The sequence below is a fragment of the Suncus etruscus genome, chromosome 17 (assembly GCF_024139225.1).
Source record: "Suncus etruscus isolate mSunEtr1 chromosome 17, mSunEtr1.pri.cur, whole genome shotgun sequence".
Classification (NCBI taxonomy): Eukaryota; Metazoa; Chordata; class Mammalia; order Eulipotyphla; family Soricidae; genus Suncus; species Suncus etruscus.
Genome location: NC_064864.1, coordinates 39,580,888 through 39,598,638, shown reverse-complemented (window position 1 = coordinate 39,598,638; position 17,751 = coordinate 39,580,888). Strand labels below are relative to the sequence as shown.

At 41.1% G+C, this 17,751-nt stretch overlaps 1 protein-coding gene across 3 annotated transcripts in view; it reads left to right on the top strand.

The window, feature by feature from the left end:
* The first annotated feature begins 4,991 nt into the window (after positions 1 to 4,991).
* Positions 4,992 to 17,751, top strand: part of ALDH18A1 (aldehyde dehydrogenase 18 family member A1) — a 46,273-nt gene continuing 33,513 nt past the window's right edge. Inside the window, exons 1-5 of one of the 3 annotated variants that reach the window (XM_049790837.1) lie at positions 4,992 to 5,107; positions 7,446 to 7,556; positions 10,355 to 10,569; positions 15,951 to 16,100; positions 16,190 to 16,294. In XM_049790837.1, the coding sequence (XP_049646794.1) occupies positions 7,469 to 7,556; positions 10,355 to 10,569; positions 15,951 to 16,100; positions 16,190 to 16,294 (558 nt within the window). In that variant the 5' untranslated portion in view covers positions 4,992 to 5,107; positions 7,446 to 7,468. Of the gene's footprint in view, positions 5,112 to 7,445; positions 7,557 to 10,354; positions 10,570 to 15,950; positions 16,101 to 16,189; positions 16,295 to 17,751 lie in introns of all 3 variants that reach the window. The other 2 variants (XM_049790838.1, XM_049790836.1) reach the window with 2 other exon arrangements.

The following is a 17,751-nucleotide window of genomic DNA, read 5'->3' as shown; positions in this document are numbered from 1 at the left end:
AACTGCTCACAAGTACATTTCAAATGGAACATGATTCTGTCTTCAGGTGAATTTGATAGCACAGCCCAAGTGACGTGAGAGGAGCTGATTGCTCAGAAGAGAAAACTGCTATTTTTTCTCACCCACCCCACTCCTTGGGCTACACTCCTTGCCTGGACATGTGAGAAAAGCAATACCTACTGCTGGGTTTTGAAAGTGAATGTGGAATCCCAGCTCCCTTTTCTACCAGCAAATAGCCTAACCATTCTAATCATCCCTTCCCTTCCTCTACCATGAAGAGAAATAAAATTAGTATTTTTGGTACTAATTCTAGCAGCACACAGAAATTGTTGGTCTTATGATTATTTTTCTGTTGGTTATAAAACTTTCATAGTATGGTGACATTCAAATAAGGACTTGGGTGTTTTTCTTGGGACAAATACAATTTTCTGTCACTGTCAGTAGTGAGTTCTCCATGAACTGTATCTAGTGTAAGTAAGTATAGCAGCATACAAAGGGCATACCTTTGGGTATGACCTACTCAAGAGATTCTGGATTATTGAAAAAACTACTTATGAAGGTACTGAGGGGCTAGAGCAATAGCACAGCATGTAGGGCATTTGATTTGCACATGGCATACTTGGGTTAAATTCTTGGAATCCCTTATGATCCTCTGAGTCTGCCAGGAGTAATTTCTGGGCACAGAACCAAGAGTAACACCTGAGTGCTGCTATGAATAGCCCCCAAACAATAAAAAAAAAATGGTACTGAAAGATGTGGGCAAGGGAGGAGATAGCTCAGTGGGTAGGGGTGCTTGCATGTGCAATGGTGCAAGTCAATCCCCCTCCATCCCACAGGTAGTATTACAGGTGTTAGCCCTTGAGGTTCCAGCATCACTTTTCCCAAGCATTGATCTATCCGCCCAACTGACCAAGTTTCCTGGGAATAGTCTAAGGGTTCCCTGAACATTGCTTAGGATCTCCCTCTCATGCTCCAGAAAAAGATTGTTTCCTATTTATCAACCTTGGATAGAGAAGAATTGATTGAAATTATTATGTTTTCTATCATAAGAGCGCTTTCTATTTAGAAAGCACTAAAAGTTCTACGCCCAAAGCAAAATTATGCAGTCTCATGTAATGAAAGAAAAAAAAGGGGAAGAGAAAAGAAAAGTGTTTGCCATAGGGGCAGGCTTGAGGGGAGAGGTAGGACAGAGGAAAACTGGAGAAATATATGATGAGTAATGAACACTTGATGAAGGGATGGGTGTTTTTTCCGGCGTATAAGATGACTGGGCATATAAGATGACCCCCTAATTTTGCAGTTAAAACATAGTTTTAGGCCTATATTCGCTGTATCAGACAGAACATTCCTGTGCTGCAACTGTATGTACCACATTGAGCCAATCACAACAAGCAAAGGTCCAAAGGTTGTACAGTAATAGACTTCCTCTCTGACTCTGGCCAATCTGAGCAGGCTTTTGACAGTGTAGCTTCGGTACAGAACATTGTCTAATTTGCATGCATCAAAAGCCTGCTTGGATTGGCTGAGTTAGAGAGGCGGTCTGAGCAGCCTTGCAGTGATTGGTGCAGGATCAAGTTGGAAAATTTGTTTTGTGGCAATATTCAGACAATTTTCATTTAGTGGCATATTGAAACATTTTTCGGGATATACTCGGCGTATAAGACGACCCACGATTTTCAGTTGACTTTTGTTTCAAAAGTCGTCTTATACACTGGAAAATATGGTATCTCAGCGATTCAATAAAAAAGTGTGCAGTCCATATACTTAAGGTAATTTTTTTCTCTTAAGGTAAATTTTAATTAATTTTAAATACCATGGTTACAAGGTGTTCATAATAGTTTTTTTTATTTCATAGGTACGAAGTTAACTTATGATCAAGTTTTAATCATGCAATATACAACACCCTTCACCAGTGCATATTTCCCAACACCAATGTCCCCAGTTTCCCTCCATCCTTCCCCCCTGTCTTCCTATGAATAGAAAGCATAATTATACCCTCTGTCTTTCTCCCCTCTCTCTCACTTCCTCACCCCTTTTTAGACACTCTACGATATTGTAACTGAGGGGTATCATGCCTATATCAGCATCCAGTTCTTGACCAGCGTGATCATTTTTTTGGAAGGGGGTCACACCTAGTGATAACTGAGGGGTTGCTCCTGGCTATGTACTCAGAAATCGCTCCTGACTTGGGGGACCATATGGGATGCCAGGGATCAAGCCGCAGTCCGTCCTAAGTCAGCACGTGCAAGGCAAATGCCTACTGCTGCGCCACCACTCCGGGCCCCCAGAGTGATCATTTTCAACAATCATTGTCATACTGGAATTGCCAGAAATAGTCCCTTATGAACACATGTACTTACTGTCTTGTGACACAGCAGGTAATTTTTTCCTTCAGAGAGACAATATGACCTGGACTGCAAAGAGGCTAGCTTTGAAGAGTAAAAATAATTCTTGCTTCATGAGCAGAAAATGCTATCTTTGAACATCTCTAACATGCTTATCATTATGCCCCATTCCAAAGTACCTGAAAAGTAATATATTTCCCTGGAAGAAAGTGATAAGGTTCTTGTAGAAATTGTTACTAAACCAGGAAGAAGTGCTTGCAGTGCACAGGAGATTCTGCAAAGGGGAATGCTGGTATGTTTTTAAATAATTACTACAGAATGTTAATGTCTCCAGAGGTACCCATACTAAAAGAGACCACAAGTTATTTGACTTTTTTCATATTCCAATTTGACTTCCTTAAATGGAAATAAACTTATGTGATAAGTCGTTTTGATTTAAGGGAATGCATGCTCCAAACTTAACACATTCCCCATTCTCATCCTTTGTACAAAAGGGCTCTCCCCATCTATCTTATGACTGGTCTTAGCACCAACAGTTTTGCCAGGATCCTTTCCTCTCACCCTCTACTTCCAAGTAATGAGGATGTCAGCTCTCCCTCCTTGGCTTCCCCTGCTTCTTTCCTTTTCTGTTATCCATCCATTGTTTTCCTTTTGTAGGGGGGCTTCCGAAGCAGTTATGGGGGAGACCAGAAGTCACACAGATAATAAGCTAGCTGGATAGAGGGTTAACTTGCCAGAAGATGCAGCACTGCTCAGGACCAGTAATATTAGGAACCACAAGGCTCCAACTCAGAGGTGCTTAGGGGATCATTAGGGCTTTACCCAACAATACTGGGAGTTGAATCAGTGTCTACAAGTCCCAACCCCTGTGCTATCTTACTGGGCCCCAGCCCTCATTCTTTTTTTTTTTTTTTTTTAAATGGATCACACCATAACTCCTGGCTCTGCGCTCAGGGGTCATTTCTGGCAGTACTCGGGGGACCATATGGGATACAGGGATCGAACCTTGATCAGCCACGTGTAAGGCAAATGCCCTGCTTGCTGTACTATCACTCAGCCCACTTCCACCCCACCGTCATTTCTTAAGGGCCCTTGACAAAAGCTCCCTTTTTTGCTCAGTTCTGCAGAACAAATCATTCTCGTACTTTAAAAGTCATAGTTCTTTATCTTAAAGCTCAAAGATTTCAAAATCTTTAGCCTGGTACAGGCCTTTTGCATGGTGGCCTCCCAGCTCAACACCTCATGTTCCAGGGGTACCTGTTTCCAAAATGTCTCGTGATCTACTCCTTCACATTATCCTTTTTCTTATCCTGCAAAGTACAAACCCAAGCTCTACTTTTTTTTTAATTTGAGGTAATACTGTTTATACTAATATACTATTATTTATGTTTTAGACAGTCAAACATCCACCACCAAATTGCCAGAATCCCTCCACTGCTATTTATGGGTACTTTCTACTATCTGTCCCTTCCTGGTAAATTCAGATCTATCACTAGAACACAAAATCACTAATTCTAAAAGAGATATGAACATCCATGTTCTCTGTAGCATCATGTACAGTAGCTGGGGTCTAGAAACAATCCAAATGTCTGAGGACAGATAAGTGAATAAAGTAAGTGTGGTATAATTCTCAGTTCTAAAAAAAATGAAATCTTGCCTCTTGCCAAGAAAAGAACTAGAAAGAACTTGAAAAGAAGTAGGACAATGTTAAGCAAAACAAGAAAAGAGAAAGAAAAAAAAATAGCTCTATGATCTTGCTCCTGTTTGGAATATAAAGAAACAAAGCCAGGAAGTAGGCAATGGCCAAAACAAACCTAAGATTACTCTCTATGACGAGGAGACCCTTTGTCTAATACTCCATCCAGCATTAACCACATTGTATTATATTATTTGGGCATTTATCTGTCTATCATAAAACTGAACCCATTGAAACATCAAACAATCCCTTCCTCCACATCAGGTGTTACCCAGGCAGTGTCTAATAGCAATGAACAAATGGGCCTGAGCATAAATAATCTCAGAAACTCTAAAAGAAAAACCCACAGGTCACCAACCTCCACTCAAGGAATTGCTTCTGGGAGAGTTCCAACTCTCTGGGCCTGAAAACAGCCATCTCAAAATGAAATGCCCTTCTTTATAAATGCTCAGGCTCTTGCCCAAGCTGTGACCCTGTGTGGGCAGGGTAGGGGGGGGGGCATCCAGATTACTAGGAGGCAAATCTTTTGACCTAAGTAACGTAAAACAGGAATACACGATGGGCCGGGCTCTGTGAACAGGTGTAAACTGATGCAACCTATGTGCTCAGCACCCTAACGCTTAGCCTTGATGGCCACACCATAGGAGGGAGCGCTAGGAGAAGCAGAGGGTCTGGTCTGGGCATCTTTACCACCCCCCAGATCTGGAGGGCTCCGGGCTCAGTCCTAGGTGCCCAGACGGGCTGCACGCGGACTGGCACGCCGGAGCTCAGCCCCGCCTCCCGGCGGCGGCCGGCTCGTGGGCGTGGCGTGGCGCGCCACGTGGAGCGCCGAGCCCATTCTCGAAAGGCCGCTACGCCGTTTCCGCAGTGCAGCTCTGCGCCGGGCCCGCTACGCCACGCCAGCAGCGGAGGCGCCCACGGCCTGGGTTTCCTCCAACGCCGCTGACGTAACGTCATCTTGCAGGACGTGGACGGAAGAAAGCGGGCGAGTGCGCGGACTCCCGGAGCACCCGAACGTGCAGCGAGCGCGGCGGGCTTGAAGGCCTCGGGAGCGCCGGGGAGGCAGGTAGGTAGGCCGGGAAAGGCTGGGGAGGATGGAGAGGATGGGTTGGCAAAGCTCCAGCGCTTCTGCTAAGGCTGATGAGGCCCTGCCGAGCACCTGCGCCTGGGTTCTGGGAGGATTTGGTCCAGGTGGGCTTCCCCAACGGGGCCTGGAGCCCCAGTGCCAGTTTTGCAATGCAGCTGCTCCAGAGGTTGTCTGTTCCTCGGGTGTGCATCGAGGTTTGGGGAAAAGGGGTCTGGGAAGGGAGCTGATTGTCTCCCTTGATTCACGATGCAGACAGGATTCTGTAATGGGGTTCTCCCGCGCCCTTCTTTTTATTTATTTTTTTTTTTTGCAGGATGGCAGGCGGCCTGGGAAATAGGCCTTTCCTTCCACTCGGGTTGCACCCACAGTTCCTTGACCCCCATCTTTTAACCCCTGCCCTCAGAGGCTCTGAGCTTTTTATCATAGGGTCCTCATCGAACCATTTATCTACCAAGCATTGTGTTTCTGGAAGCAGTTTGTGGGGACTAAAGTTCAGTTCTCTGTCCAAATTAGTAAGATAAGGTTCTGTTTAGAAGGTGTAAAGGGGTACCTGCAGAGAAGCCGATTGGCACAGTCTAGACACACACACCCTTTGTTCTCTAGAACCTGCACTCAGCTTATTGTGGGGCTAATAAACCCAACAGGTTGAACCTCCAGTGCAGGAGAAGCCTGCCAGAGGTGGTGGGGTGCCCTGGAGAGAAGACTAGAGGTTTGGTTTCTAGTTCATTCTTTAGCAATTGGTTACCTTTGAATTTTTATGACAGATCCTGAAGGAAAATATGGAGCTTGTAAATCATCACTCATGCCTAAAATGCTGAAAGAGGAATATTGATGTTTATCCAACATCCTTAGTTCTCTCATTAATTCCCTGAGTTCCTTACTGTCACAGTCCCTGTTTCACAATAAAACAGAGGCTGCAAGATGAAGCCTCCAAAAGACCCAGCCAGCATGTGGGAGCTTAGCTAAGGTATGTCCAGCTCCAAAGTCCATAGTGTCCCCTCCTGTTTCTCAAAGTTCAGCAGAAATGTATAGGAAAAGCAGCAGTAACAGAGACTGTAGTTCATTCCATAGCTGACCTGTAAAGTTATATCCAGCTTAATCTTGAGAGTAGCTAGGGAAGGTTTCAGGCAGATGGAACTAGAAGTTTAGTCTCTTTCTTGGATTATTTTACTCTTTGAGCTTGTATGTGGCTATTTTGGAGAATTCACTTTTAAATACTGAAGTAGCCTGTTTATATAAGCACTGTAGACCATGGCTTTATATCACGATTCAATGGTACGCAAATAAATTTGGGTAGTTTTCAGATGGTCACAATGAATTCCAAGACATGGAATGCTTTCTAGTGCCAATGAGATACCATATCTTTCGCAACAGATGTGTCTTACTAGTCTTTTTTACCCTGTTTTGTGCCCTTGTGTGATATAAATGATGAAGCACAATCCATGGTTTCTTCAGTTTGGGGTAGACACTGAACTTTTGGGTCATGTAAAAGGTTGCAATATATCTACCATCCGTACAGCAAAAGTTAAAAGGAGATTCACAAGCAAACTTTTCAAAAGCATATTATTTTTCTTACTTTATGAAAACAAATAATGAAAGACTTTTTTCTATGATTAAATAGGAAGGGGTCCCTATCATTTTGTGTAGTTTGTGATTCCTTCACTAAAACTTAACCCAGGCTAGGATAATGCCCATAGCCTGGTGGTTATGCTTACAGCAGTTTCTGACCAGGAGCTCCTTCATAGGATGTGCCTGCAGTCATTCATTTAAGGCATTGCGCTCCCAGATATGCAAGAGCGTGCTTTAAAAAAAAAAAAAATTCCTGTGGGTAGCAGAAAGAAAAAGGCCTGGCAGCCACCTCTGGCTGTTCATTCTACTCTTGTGTCAAAAGGGATCAAACTGACATTTTCAGTGTGTGATTTAGAACTCTGTTAAGAGATGATAACTGGAAGGTAGAAATGACTTTCTATTGGAGTCGGATCTTTTAGTGATCTGTTGGAGACTCTCTAGATGTAGAGGAATTGTAGGAAAGATTTACTGTCAATGGGCAGTCTTAATGCTTGTGATCCTTTACTATTACTTCTTTACAGCAAAACTAAGATGCTTCTAAAACAGAAAGGGTAGACTTGTGCCTGGCAAGGAGCCTTTTCTTCTTCCCTGCTATGGAAGAGGTGGGAATTGCCCCAACATAAAGGAGTTTGGAACCCATAAATCACATTTTCCCCCCCCTCTGGGAAGAAAATTGGGGAAAGTAAAGGAAACTAAAATTTATTGTCTACTCCTACTCATTCAGGGATTTAAAAAATGCATTTTGCAGATACTTTCTGACTACGGAGCAGCATGTTGAGTCAAGTCTGCCGCTCTGGGTTCCAGCCCGTCAGCCAACACCTCCTACCTTGGATCCAGTCTACAGCTGTCTCCAGAGCTCGTAGGTACCATAGGAAGTATGCTTAAAGTTTGGGCAGTGTGTTTTTTAAACAGGTTTTAAAAAGAGAGAATAAAAGCAGTTTATTTATAAAAGTAGTTTTTTTTTTATATTTTTTTATTTATATATAGTTTTTTATTTATAAAAGCAGTTTATTTATAAAAGTAGAATTGGACATAAGCAATAAACAGTGAATAAAACAATAATTTTTTATATTTTTTTATTTATAGTTTTTTATTTATAAAAGCAGTTTATTTATAAAAGTAGATAAATAAAACAATAATTTTTTATATTTTTTTATTTATATATAGTTTTTTATTTATAAAAGCAGTTTATTTATAAAAGTAGAATTGGACATAAGCAATAAACAGTGAATAAAACAATAAAAATAGAGGGAAAATAGATAGCACATTACTTTTGTTGATGCTATACCCTGTTGTCATCGGGCTTACTGGTGATTCTCAACTCAGGGATCACTCTTGATGGGACTCAGTATTATATGTGATACCGGGGATCAAAACCGCATCAGCTGTCTTACCTACTTTACTACTCTTTGGCCTTCATTCTATTTTTATTCATGATGTTTTTGTAATTGAATTTTTGAACTTGAGATAATTATAGATTCACTTGCATTATAAGAACTAATACATAGGGGCCGGGCGGTGGCGCTAGAGGTAAGGTGCCTGCCTTTCCTGCGCTAGCCTTGGACGGACCGCGGTTCGATCCCCCGGTGTCCCATATGGTCCCCCAAGCCAGGAGCAACTTCTGAGCACATAGCCAGGAGTAACCCCTGAGCGTTACCGGGTGTGGCCCAAAAACAAAAAAAAAAAAAAAAAAAAAAAGAACTAATACATAGAGATAGCTTACATCCTTCATATAATTCTCTTGATGTCTCAATCAGACTATTGAGATTGATAGGATCTAGATGGGAACATTTACTGGTCTCTGAATCCTTCAGATTATGGACTAAAGATATCAAGCAGGAGATATAACAATGTAGCCAACCTTGGTGTGATCCCCAACACTACCTATGGACCCCAGTGTTCTTGGAACACAGAATCAGGAGTAAGCCCTGAGCATACCTGGGTGTGTCTCATACAGCCCTCCCTGCAAGTCAGAGGATCCTTCAAGTTCCTCTTCTTCCATCTTTCCACCCCTCACCTGGAAAGCACTACAGCAATGATTTACAAAGCTTTTTACTAAGTTTCATGTATTCAGTGTCCAGCCCTAACCTATGCCCATGTCATCTCTCAACCAGTGACCTAAGTTTCTTTTCTTTACCTTACCCTGTCTCCTTAGCGAGCTTAAAATGATTTTCACTCTTGTGGTTTTGGTATACATAGTTAATGCTCCTCTAAATCAACAAGATGTTGAAGACCCATGCCAAGTGTTTTCTTTAAAAGTATACATTATTATGATTATAAAAAATGTACTTTTTTTTTTTTTTTTTTTTTTTTTTGGTTTTTGGGTCACACCCGGTGGTGCTCAGGGGTTACTCCTAGCTGTCTGCTCAGAAATAGCTCCTGGCAGGCACGGGGGGCCATGTGGGACATCGGGATTCAAATCAACCACCTTTGGTCCTGGTCGGCTGCTTGCAAGGCAAACGCCGCTGTACTATATCACCTGGCCCAAAAAATGTACTCTTAATACATACATTTAGAAATGTAGAATAAAGAAAGAAAATAAAATTACAAATAATCCCATCAAGAGATACAATATTAACACTTTAATATGTTTTATATATATTTTTCTAATAGATGATATATACAAATGTGAAACAAACATGAACATTTTCCTGTTACCAACATTTCTAAGAATGTTCCTCTTTTTTTCCTTTTTATGGCATTTAATCTACTCATCATGAATAGCACTTAAATAACCAGCCTACTGATAAATCTGTTTCCATCTTTTATTAGGTGCTTATAATGAATTCTTTTATAAAATTATTCATGATTTAGTTTCAGGCATACAATATTCCAACACCAATCCCTTCGATGTCTACTTCCTTCTACCAATATCCTTGATTTCCCTCCTGGTCCCCAAGTCTGTCTCTACGGCAGCTATTTTTTTCTTTATTTCTCTTTCAGGCATTGTTGTTTATAGTACTGTTAATAGAGTATTATGCATGCACTTTACTTTCTTTCAGCACCTAGTCCTGGTCTAGAGTGACCACTTCCCTCTATCATTTTCACAGTGGTTCCTTCCCTCCTCCTTCTACCAGTCTTCCTACCAATGATCAGTTCTCTTGCTCTTTGCTTCTTTTGTTTGTTTTGTTTTTTGGGTCATGTCTAGAGATGCTCAAGGGTTACTTCTGGTTCAGCACTCAGGACTTACTCCTGGTGATGCTCTGGGGACCATATGGGATCCTGGTGATTGAATCTTAGTTTGCTGCGTGCAAGGCAGGTGCCCTACCCACTGTATTATCTTTCCCAGCTCCAACCTGCTCTTAATTTCTGCTGCCTATGAGCATTAGTTATGAAATAAATTTCTGAACATAGAATTGTTTTACTATAGTGAGAAAAAAATTAAGATCTTTGACATATTCTGCCATTTAATCTTCAGGAAATATTGTTTCATTTAAACTCTGCCAACAATTTGAGTATACTGCTGACCTGGGTGCAAATCAAAGAATTCTAGACTAAGAATGTGCTAGGTATGGCTCTTGATATACTGATAAACACTCAGTTAGGATTAATGAAACTATTTTTGGGGTTATGAGACTAGTTAATATTGCATCTTCCTAATAAGAAATTAACTCCATGCATTTCTTTTATCTCCTTATATTTGACTTTGGGTTACAGATCGTGTCCAGCCGTCAGCCATCAGACATGCTCGTTGTTGGAGCAACATCCCCTTTATCACTGTGCCCCTTAGTCGTGCTCATGGCAAGTCTTTTGCGCACCGCAGTGAGCTGAAGCATGCCAAGAGAATCGTCGTGAAACTTGGAAGTGCTGTGGTGACCCGAGGGGATGAATGTGGCCTGGCATTGGGGCGCTTGGCATCTATTGTTGAGCAGGTAACTGCTGAAAAGAGGGCTTTGTAGGACTAGAGTAGAGTTATTATCAGCTCATAAAGATCATTTTGATTTAAGTACAGGAGATTTAACTCAATCAGACAAGTCCCTTTCTTAGTCAATAGGACAAGCATCCCAGGACTGAGAATGTCAAGGAATGGAGAGGATTTCCTCTGCTTCTCTTTATTTTTTTATTATTTATTTGAAAACTTTGTGTCACACTGAGCAGGGTGCTATGGAGGTAGCTTTCAACAGTATTTAAGGGACTGCAGTGCTGGGGATTGAACTTAGGCTTTAAGTACCAGCCCTCCAACAAGAAAAACAAATTTACACTAGGAATTTTTGTTTGTTTATTTGTTTGGGCCACACCTGGTGACGCTCAGGGGTTACTTCTGGCTATATGCTCAGAAATCGCTCCTGGCTTGGGGGACCATATGGGACACCAGGGGATCGAACCTTGGTCCGTCCTAGGCTAGCACGTGCAAGGCAGACGCCTTACGGGTTGTGCCATCGTTCCAGCCCCTCCACTAGGAACTTTTATATGTCCTTTTGACCATGCAGTCATACAAGGATGATCACATCCTATCAGTAAAGAAACTGACTTTGGGTGTCAACATTACTTCATGTTCTAAGTTCCACTAGCCTTATATTTACCAAGAACAAAGATCAGCAGACTTCTTCTGTCAAACAATAAATACTTTAGCCTATGCAGGTCATATGGTTGCTGTCTTAACTATTTACCATTGTAACACAGAAGCAGCCACAGGTAATATATAACTATGTTTATGAGTATGTTCCCATGAAGCTATTTAGAAAATACAGGTACAGGTCAGATTTGAATTGCAGACTGTAGTTTACCACTTTCCAGTCTGGCTAAAAGAGTCAAAAAGCGGGCCTCCCAGCTATCCCAGAGGAATAGTTGGAGCTTTTTCATTCTATCTGTAACTGATGCTGGAGGAATTAGAACAGGGATTAAAGGACTTGCCTTGCACTCAGCCAACCCCACTTTAATCCCTAGTACTGCCAGGAATGATCCCGGAGCATAGAGATCAGCATAAACCTTGATGGGTGGCCCCAAAACACAAAGACCTCCCCACAAAAAGCGAAAGCTTTTCTAGGGCTGGAGAGATAGTTTAGGGGTTAAGACAATTGTTTACCTTCCATGTAGCTAACCCTTGTTCTATCCCAAGCATTGTATGGTCTCTTGAGCAACCCCCAAATACTGCCAGGTATGGGCTCAAACGAATCAATCAAATAAGTAGAAAAAGATTTTCTGAGGAGTTGGTATTGGGAAATTTCTCATGTGAAACTAGATGGCCTTTTCTTTCTTTCTCTCTTTTTTTTTTTTATTTTGGTGATGCTAGAGATTGAACACAACGGCCTCACAAATAAGATGTCTGTGCTCTCCTCTGGCTTGCTTCCTCAGACTCAATATTTTCTCTCATCGTTAATGTACTAAGGAATTATCAGATCTACCTCCCAGATTGAGTCCATTATAACATTTCAGTTTAACAAAAGTTTATTGATGGCCTGTGTTATGAGGGACTTTACAGGCTTATTACCTCTGCTCTTGGGGAGCCAGAACCAGAAGTCCAATGATTAGGATTGTTAAATGCAGTACCTATATAAATGTTTGAGCCCAAATGACAGTGGCTGATGGGTCTAACAATAGGAAAGTTGAATGAGAGTGTGGTGGTTATTATTCAGGCTACCCAGGAGAGCTTGTATTCAGACAGGCCTTTGACCCTGCTAGTATTTGCTCTGACAGAGTGGAAACAGTCCAACCTGCTTAATGCATAGTGTGAATCGTACTCTCAGAGTTGTGCCATGCCTTGGGATGGAGAAGAGAGTATACAAGAGGACTGAAGATGGAGGCAGATAGTGATGAGTATGCGATGCTGGTGGGCCTAGAGACCATGATGAGTGATAGTGTTTTTAACCAAGGAAATCAGTGGAAAATAATAAAGCAAGGCTTCTCAGTCCAGTAGAAAAATTGGGGTTCAATAACAAAAATGGGTGGGAATTTTGAGGGGGAGAGGTCACACCCAACTGTGCTTGGGGCTTTCTACTGACTCTTTTCTCAGGGTTTACTCCTGGCAAGTTCAGGGAACCATATGGGATGCTGGGAATTTAACCTGGGTTGGCCCTGTGCAAGGCAAGCACCCTGTCTGTCGTGCTAGTTCTATGGTCCCAATTAAAGCCATTGGAAAATTTTGAACAAAAGAAAAGCTTGATGAAAAGGATGAAGAAGATGTAATATTAGTTCCCTTCTAAGGGCAACTGTGCAGCTAATGAAAGAGCTTTTTAGATTAGGGCAACGCTTACTGTGGTTATCTCTCTGGTTCCAAACATTTGTTGTGGATTCAGCTTTTACTCACCAAAGATAGGATAATCGATACATCAGTAAAGATTTTTTTTAATTTTTATTGTGACCAAAGTACATTACAAAACTTTCACTGCATTATTTATGGTACATAGTGACAATGAATGAGGGGCATTCCCACCACCAGTGCTGTCTTCCCTCCTCCCCTGTTCCCAGTATGCATCCCATATCTCCCTCCTTCACCCCCCAGAATGCTAGTGCAACTGGTCTCCACTTTACAGCTTGTTGTAGATTGAGCATCCATTCCACCGTCATTAGAGATAAAAAGGGAGAAAAAAATTAGGTGACAACTACCAAAAAAAGAAAGGAGAGAAAAAAAAAGAAAGAAAGAATAGAAAAATGGAAGAAAAAAGAAAAAAAATGGACCTGGCAAATAAAAATAAAAATAAATCTCTAAATAATAACCACAAGAGTGAAAAGAAAGAGAAAAGTGGAAGAAAAAGAGAAGGAAAATAAAAAAAAAAGAGAGAAGGAAAATAAAGTCAAAAACTAACAAATCAAAACAAGAAAAAGTATGGGTGCTGGAGTGGCAGGGTTTGGCGTTCCCCCACTTTTTTTTTTTTTTTTTTTTTTTTTTTTTTTTGCATAGGCACAGTAAGCATTGGGGAAGAAAGGGAATTCCCGTGGCCTAAGAGATTCAGGGTTTCTCCATCTTTGAAGCATACCATCATGGAATCAACCCCTGACTCCATACATACTCATTACCCCATCCCAAAAGGCTTTTTTGTGATGCCAGGAAAGTTTCCTCTCGGTTGTGTGTGAGAAAATCAAGCCCCTGTAGCTAGCGATCTTGATATTTGCGCGGGTTATAGGTCAGGGTCTAGGACAGAGTCTCTAGGTTTTAGAGGTTCCTATGCATCGTTGTTGTCGTGTTCAGTCTTCTGTAACACTTGCTCCCTGTTAAGCTCAATATGTCTTAATGATAGTAAGTGATAGTAATTTTTTATTAATTATAGTAATAATAGTAAATTATTTTCATTGATTATAAGCTACTAGAGAATTTACTCACTTAGAAAATTGGTAAAGGAGGAAGATACACATTTGTCCGGACTTTCATATATATACTGTGCTTCAGGATGATAATAGTTAATGACAGAAAGTTTCTTTTTATGGATGTTTTCCTGTTTATTAATGAAGGAGGAATGGAATTAAAATATCAGCATTTTGAGGAGCCAGCTCAATAGCACAGCGGTTTTGCATTGCATTTGGCCGACCAGCTTCAGTTCTTGGCATTCCATATGGTTCCTTAAGCACTTCCAGGAGTAACCCCTGAGCACTTCTGTGGCCCAAAGGCGAAACATAACAAAACAAAATATAAGCACTTTGAAACCCATACAAATAAACAAATCAAAACTGCTGCTAACAACACAGAAACAAAGAACCTTGTCCCCTAATTATGCCCCCTAATGCATCCCACACTTGTAAAGAATTGACAGGGTCAAACGTTCATACCTAATAGCAGTTTATATGAAATAGAATATTGCTAAAACCTACTCCATAGGGATACAAGCAGGGTATACAAGTGGGTAGGGCATTTGTTTTGTACATGGCCAACCCAGGTTTGATCCCTGGCATCCCATATGCTCCTCAGCACATCCAGGAGTGATTACTGAGTCTCACTGGTTGTGATCCCAAACCACAAAATTCAAATTAAGACTGAAAAGGTAGGGCCGGAGAGATAGCATGGAGAAAGGACATTCGCCTTTCATGCAGAAGGATGGTGGTTTGAATCCCGGCTTCCCATATGGTCCCCCTAGCCTGCCAGGAGCGATTTCTGAGCGTAGAGCCAGGAGTAAGCCCTGAGCGCTGCAGGGTGTGACCCAAAAACCAAAAAAAAAAAAAAAAGACTGAAAAGTCAAAGACTGAAAAACAACACAGTTTTTTTTTAACAGAATTGCAAGGGTAAACATGATGGATGGGGAGATCTATGAATTCATAGAGATACTTTATTATAGTGTGTGAGCTTAATTCTTATCAATTTGATCAAGCTAAAAGATATTGAAATATGAAAACTAACTGAATATTATAATTAAGGAATTTTCAAAGGATTTGCTCTTGTAAATCTGTACATATATGTTTTCCCTCTCTTACAAAGCTTGCTGCAAAATCTACAAATGAAATAATATGTTTGGAGACTGGAACTTGTGTTAATATAGTGGAGGGTGTATAGAAGGAGAATTAATGAAAAACTGCTAAGAATTAATAATTGTTGAAGCTAGAGGATAATAACTGGGTATTTAGAATAGTGATCATTTTGGTTAAGTATGAAATTATGATTAAAAGTTATTATTTTGATGATGGTTTATCACAGCTATTTGTAAGTTACAAAAACAGATTATAGTGTTAGAACACCTGAAGGCATAGACAGGTTAGGAATATTTAATATTTTACATCTTTTTTATGGGGGAAGGGATCTACTCAGGGCTCAGGAATTGAGCCTGGGTTGAATTTCATACAAGACAGGAGCCTCTCCAGCCCCACTGTTTGTACCTTGAATTATTGATTCTTTCATTTGCATCTGTCTGGGAAAGGGAACAAAGTTGATTCTGTAGAATAAGGTCAAACATCTCTCCTGGTCTAGACATAGGCAGCCAGCAGGTATCAAAACATGGCCCAAGAGGCCCCTCATCACTCTGACATGAGACCTGAGAAGCCATCTGCTAAACTTACCTTGCAATTCTTTGCTTCAGAGCTTCTGGATATTATTACCAGGAATAATTAGGCCTTTAATACTATAGACAACATAAGGCAATCCTATGGGTATCAACCTGGTTGCACATCAGATCCCCTTATTAAAATTTTCTTTGATTCTGCCTGTCACCATCTTGGAGGAAGCCTGTAGGATGTCTTGTGTTTTATCCATCTGGGCCATTTGTCCAGAAACAGCCCAATGATTTCTATTATAAACCACCATTTGGGATCCAGCCTTCCTGAGTCTCTTGTGATAAGAGGAAATAATGATTCATTGATTCCTAGTGTTTTTCACTTCTTCAATTGTCAGGTATCAGTGCTTCAGAATCAAGGCCGAGAGATGATGCTGGTGACCAGTGGGGCTGTAGCCTTTGGCAAGCAACGCTTGCGCCATGAGATTCTTCTGTCCCAGAGTGTGCGGCAGGCCCTGCACTCGGGGCAGAACCAGCTAAAAGAAATGGTGAGTGCTGCTTTCCCCTTTCTGTACTAGGGGTTCTCAGGCCTCCTTCCCTCACCCCAAACCACACCTTGTCTGTTCATGTGTTCCAGGCAATCCCAGTTTTGGAGGCTCGAGCCTGCGCCGCTGCTGGACAGAGTGGGCTGATGGCCTTATATGAAGCCATGTTCACACAATATAGCATCTGTGCTGCCCAGGTGAGAGAGCTGGCCTCTGCACAGGGGTGTGAGACCCCTGAGAACTCTGACTCAGGAGCCAGGCCCCCAGGATATAGATTTGACTTTAACATTTGCTGATGGGGAGATCTGGGGAAAGCCTGTTTTAAATCAATCCTTTCTGTCTTAGTTGAAATGGGAGGATGGCAACAGTGCCTACTAAGAAGAGTTTTCAGAAAGGCTGCGTGAGAAAATATGTAAAAAGTATTTAACAAAATTTCTGATATGCAGTACATTCCAATAAGTAATAACCCTTGTTATTAATACTAATAACTCATGGGCACTGCAAGTGCTCATCCTTTATGAATACACAAAAGTGATGTCAGGAACTGGAGCAGTAGCATAGTGCATTTATTTGCCTTGCATATGACTGAACTAGGTTTTATTCCCAGCACCTCATATGGTCCCTGAGCACCATCAGGAGTAATTATTCGATGTAACTCCTGAGCATATGAGGGGCATATGAGGGGTAGCCCCCCAAAAGAAAAACACAAAACAAGACGGTGTCATTTTTTAATTTATTGAATTCAGTGACTGATTTTTTTTCTTGCCTTTCTTCTATCTTTCTTAAGGTATCTTATTAAGATTATTAAGATATCTTAATAAGTACTGAAGGGAAAGAAAAATACTGGTAACTGAATGGCTTTTCATTCAACAAATACTACAAAGCACCTGTGATGTAATAAGTTATCTGTTAGGCCTTGAGGTATACTAGAATAAACAATCTGGCATGATTTATTCCTCATGAAACTTAAAAATTTTTAAAGGGTTACCCCTAAATGTTCTAAAATCACCCCCCTAGAACAGCTCCTGCCCAGCTCCACTCTAAAATATTTTTTAAACTAAATATACCAAATTATTTTTATTCAATTGTATTTTAGTCAATCATACACTAAATAGAGAAATCTAAGTATCACAAACACTTAAAAAATCTAATTGCCCAAGTTAATATTTTTAAACTCCTATGTTACCATTTACGCAAGAATTTTTAGTGTCTGAGGGTTGGATTTTTGAGTCCTATGCTCAGTTTTGTCTATAAGATCTCCTGAGCATAGATACAGAAGTGTAAATACCCTGAGTATCTCTGGATACTTTCCATCCAATACCTTCCATCCCTCCAAAAAAACCCAAGTGTAACAGCTATTTTTTTTATTGTTGTTTTTGGGTCACATCCACCAGTGCTCAGGGTTTACACCTGGTTCTGTTCTCAGGGTTCACTCTTGGTGGGGCTTGGGGAGCCATATGAGGTGCTGGGAATTGAGCCCAGGTTGATTGTGTATATGGCAAACACCTTCCCACTGCACTATTGCAGTAGTCCCCATTAGCTCGTTTTTCTTCCTAGAAAATAAACTAATTTATAGCTTAATAGATTATCGTTCTCCAAGCATATCAGCACATTTTTCTCATAGGATTTCTGTCCATGCTTCTTTTGTGTTAAA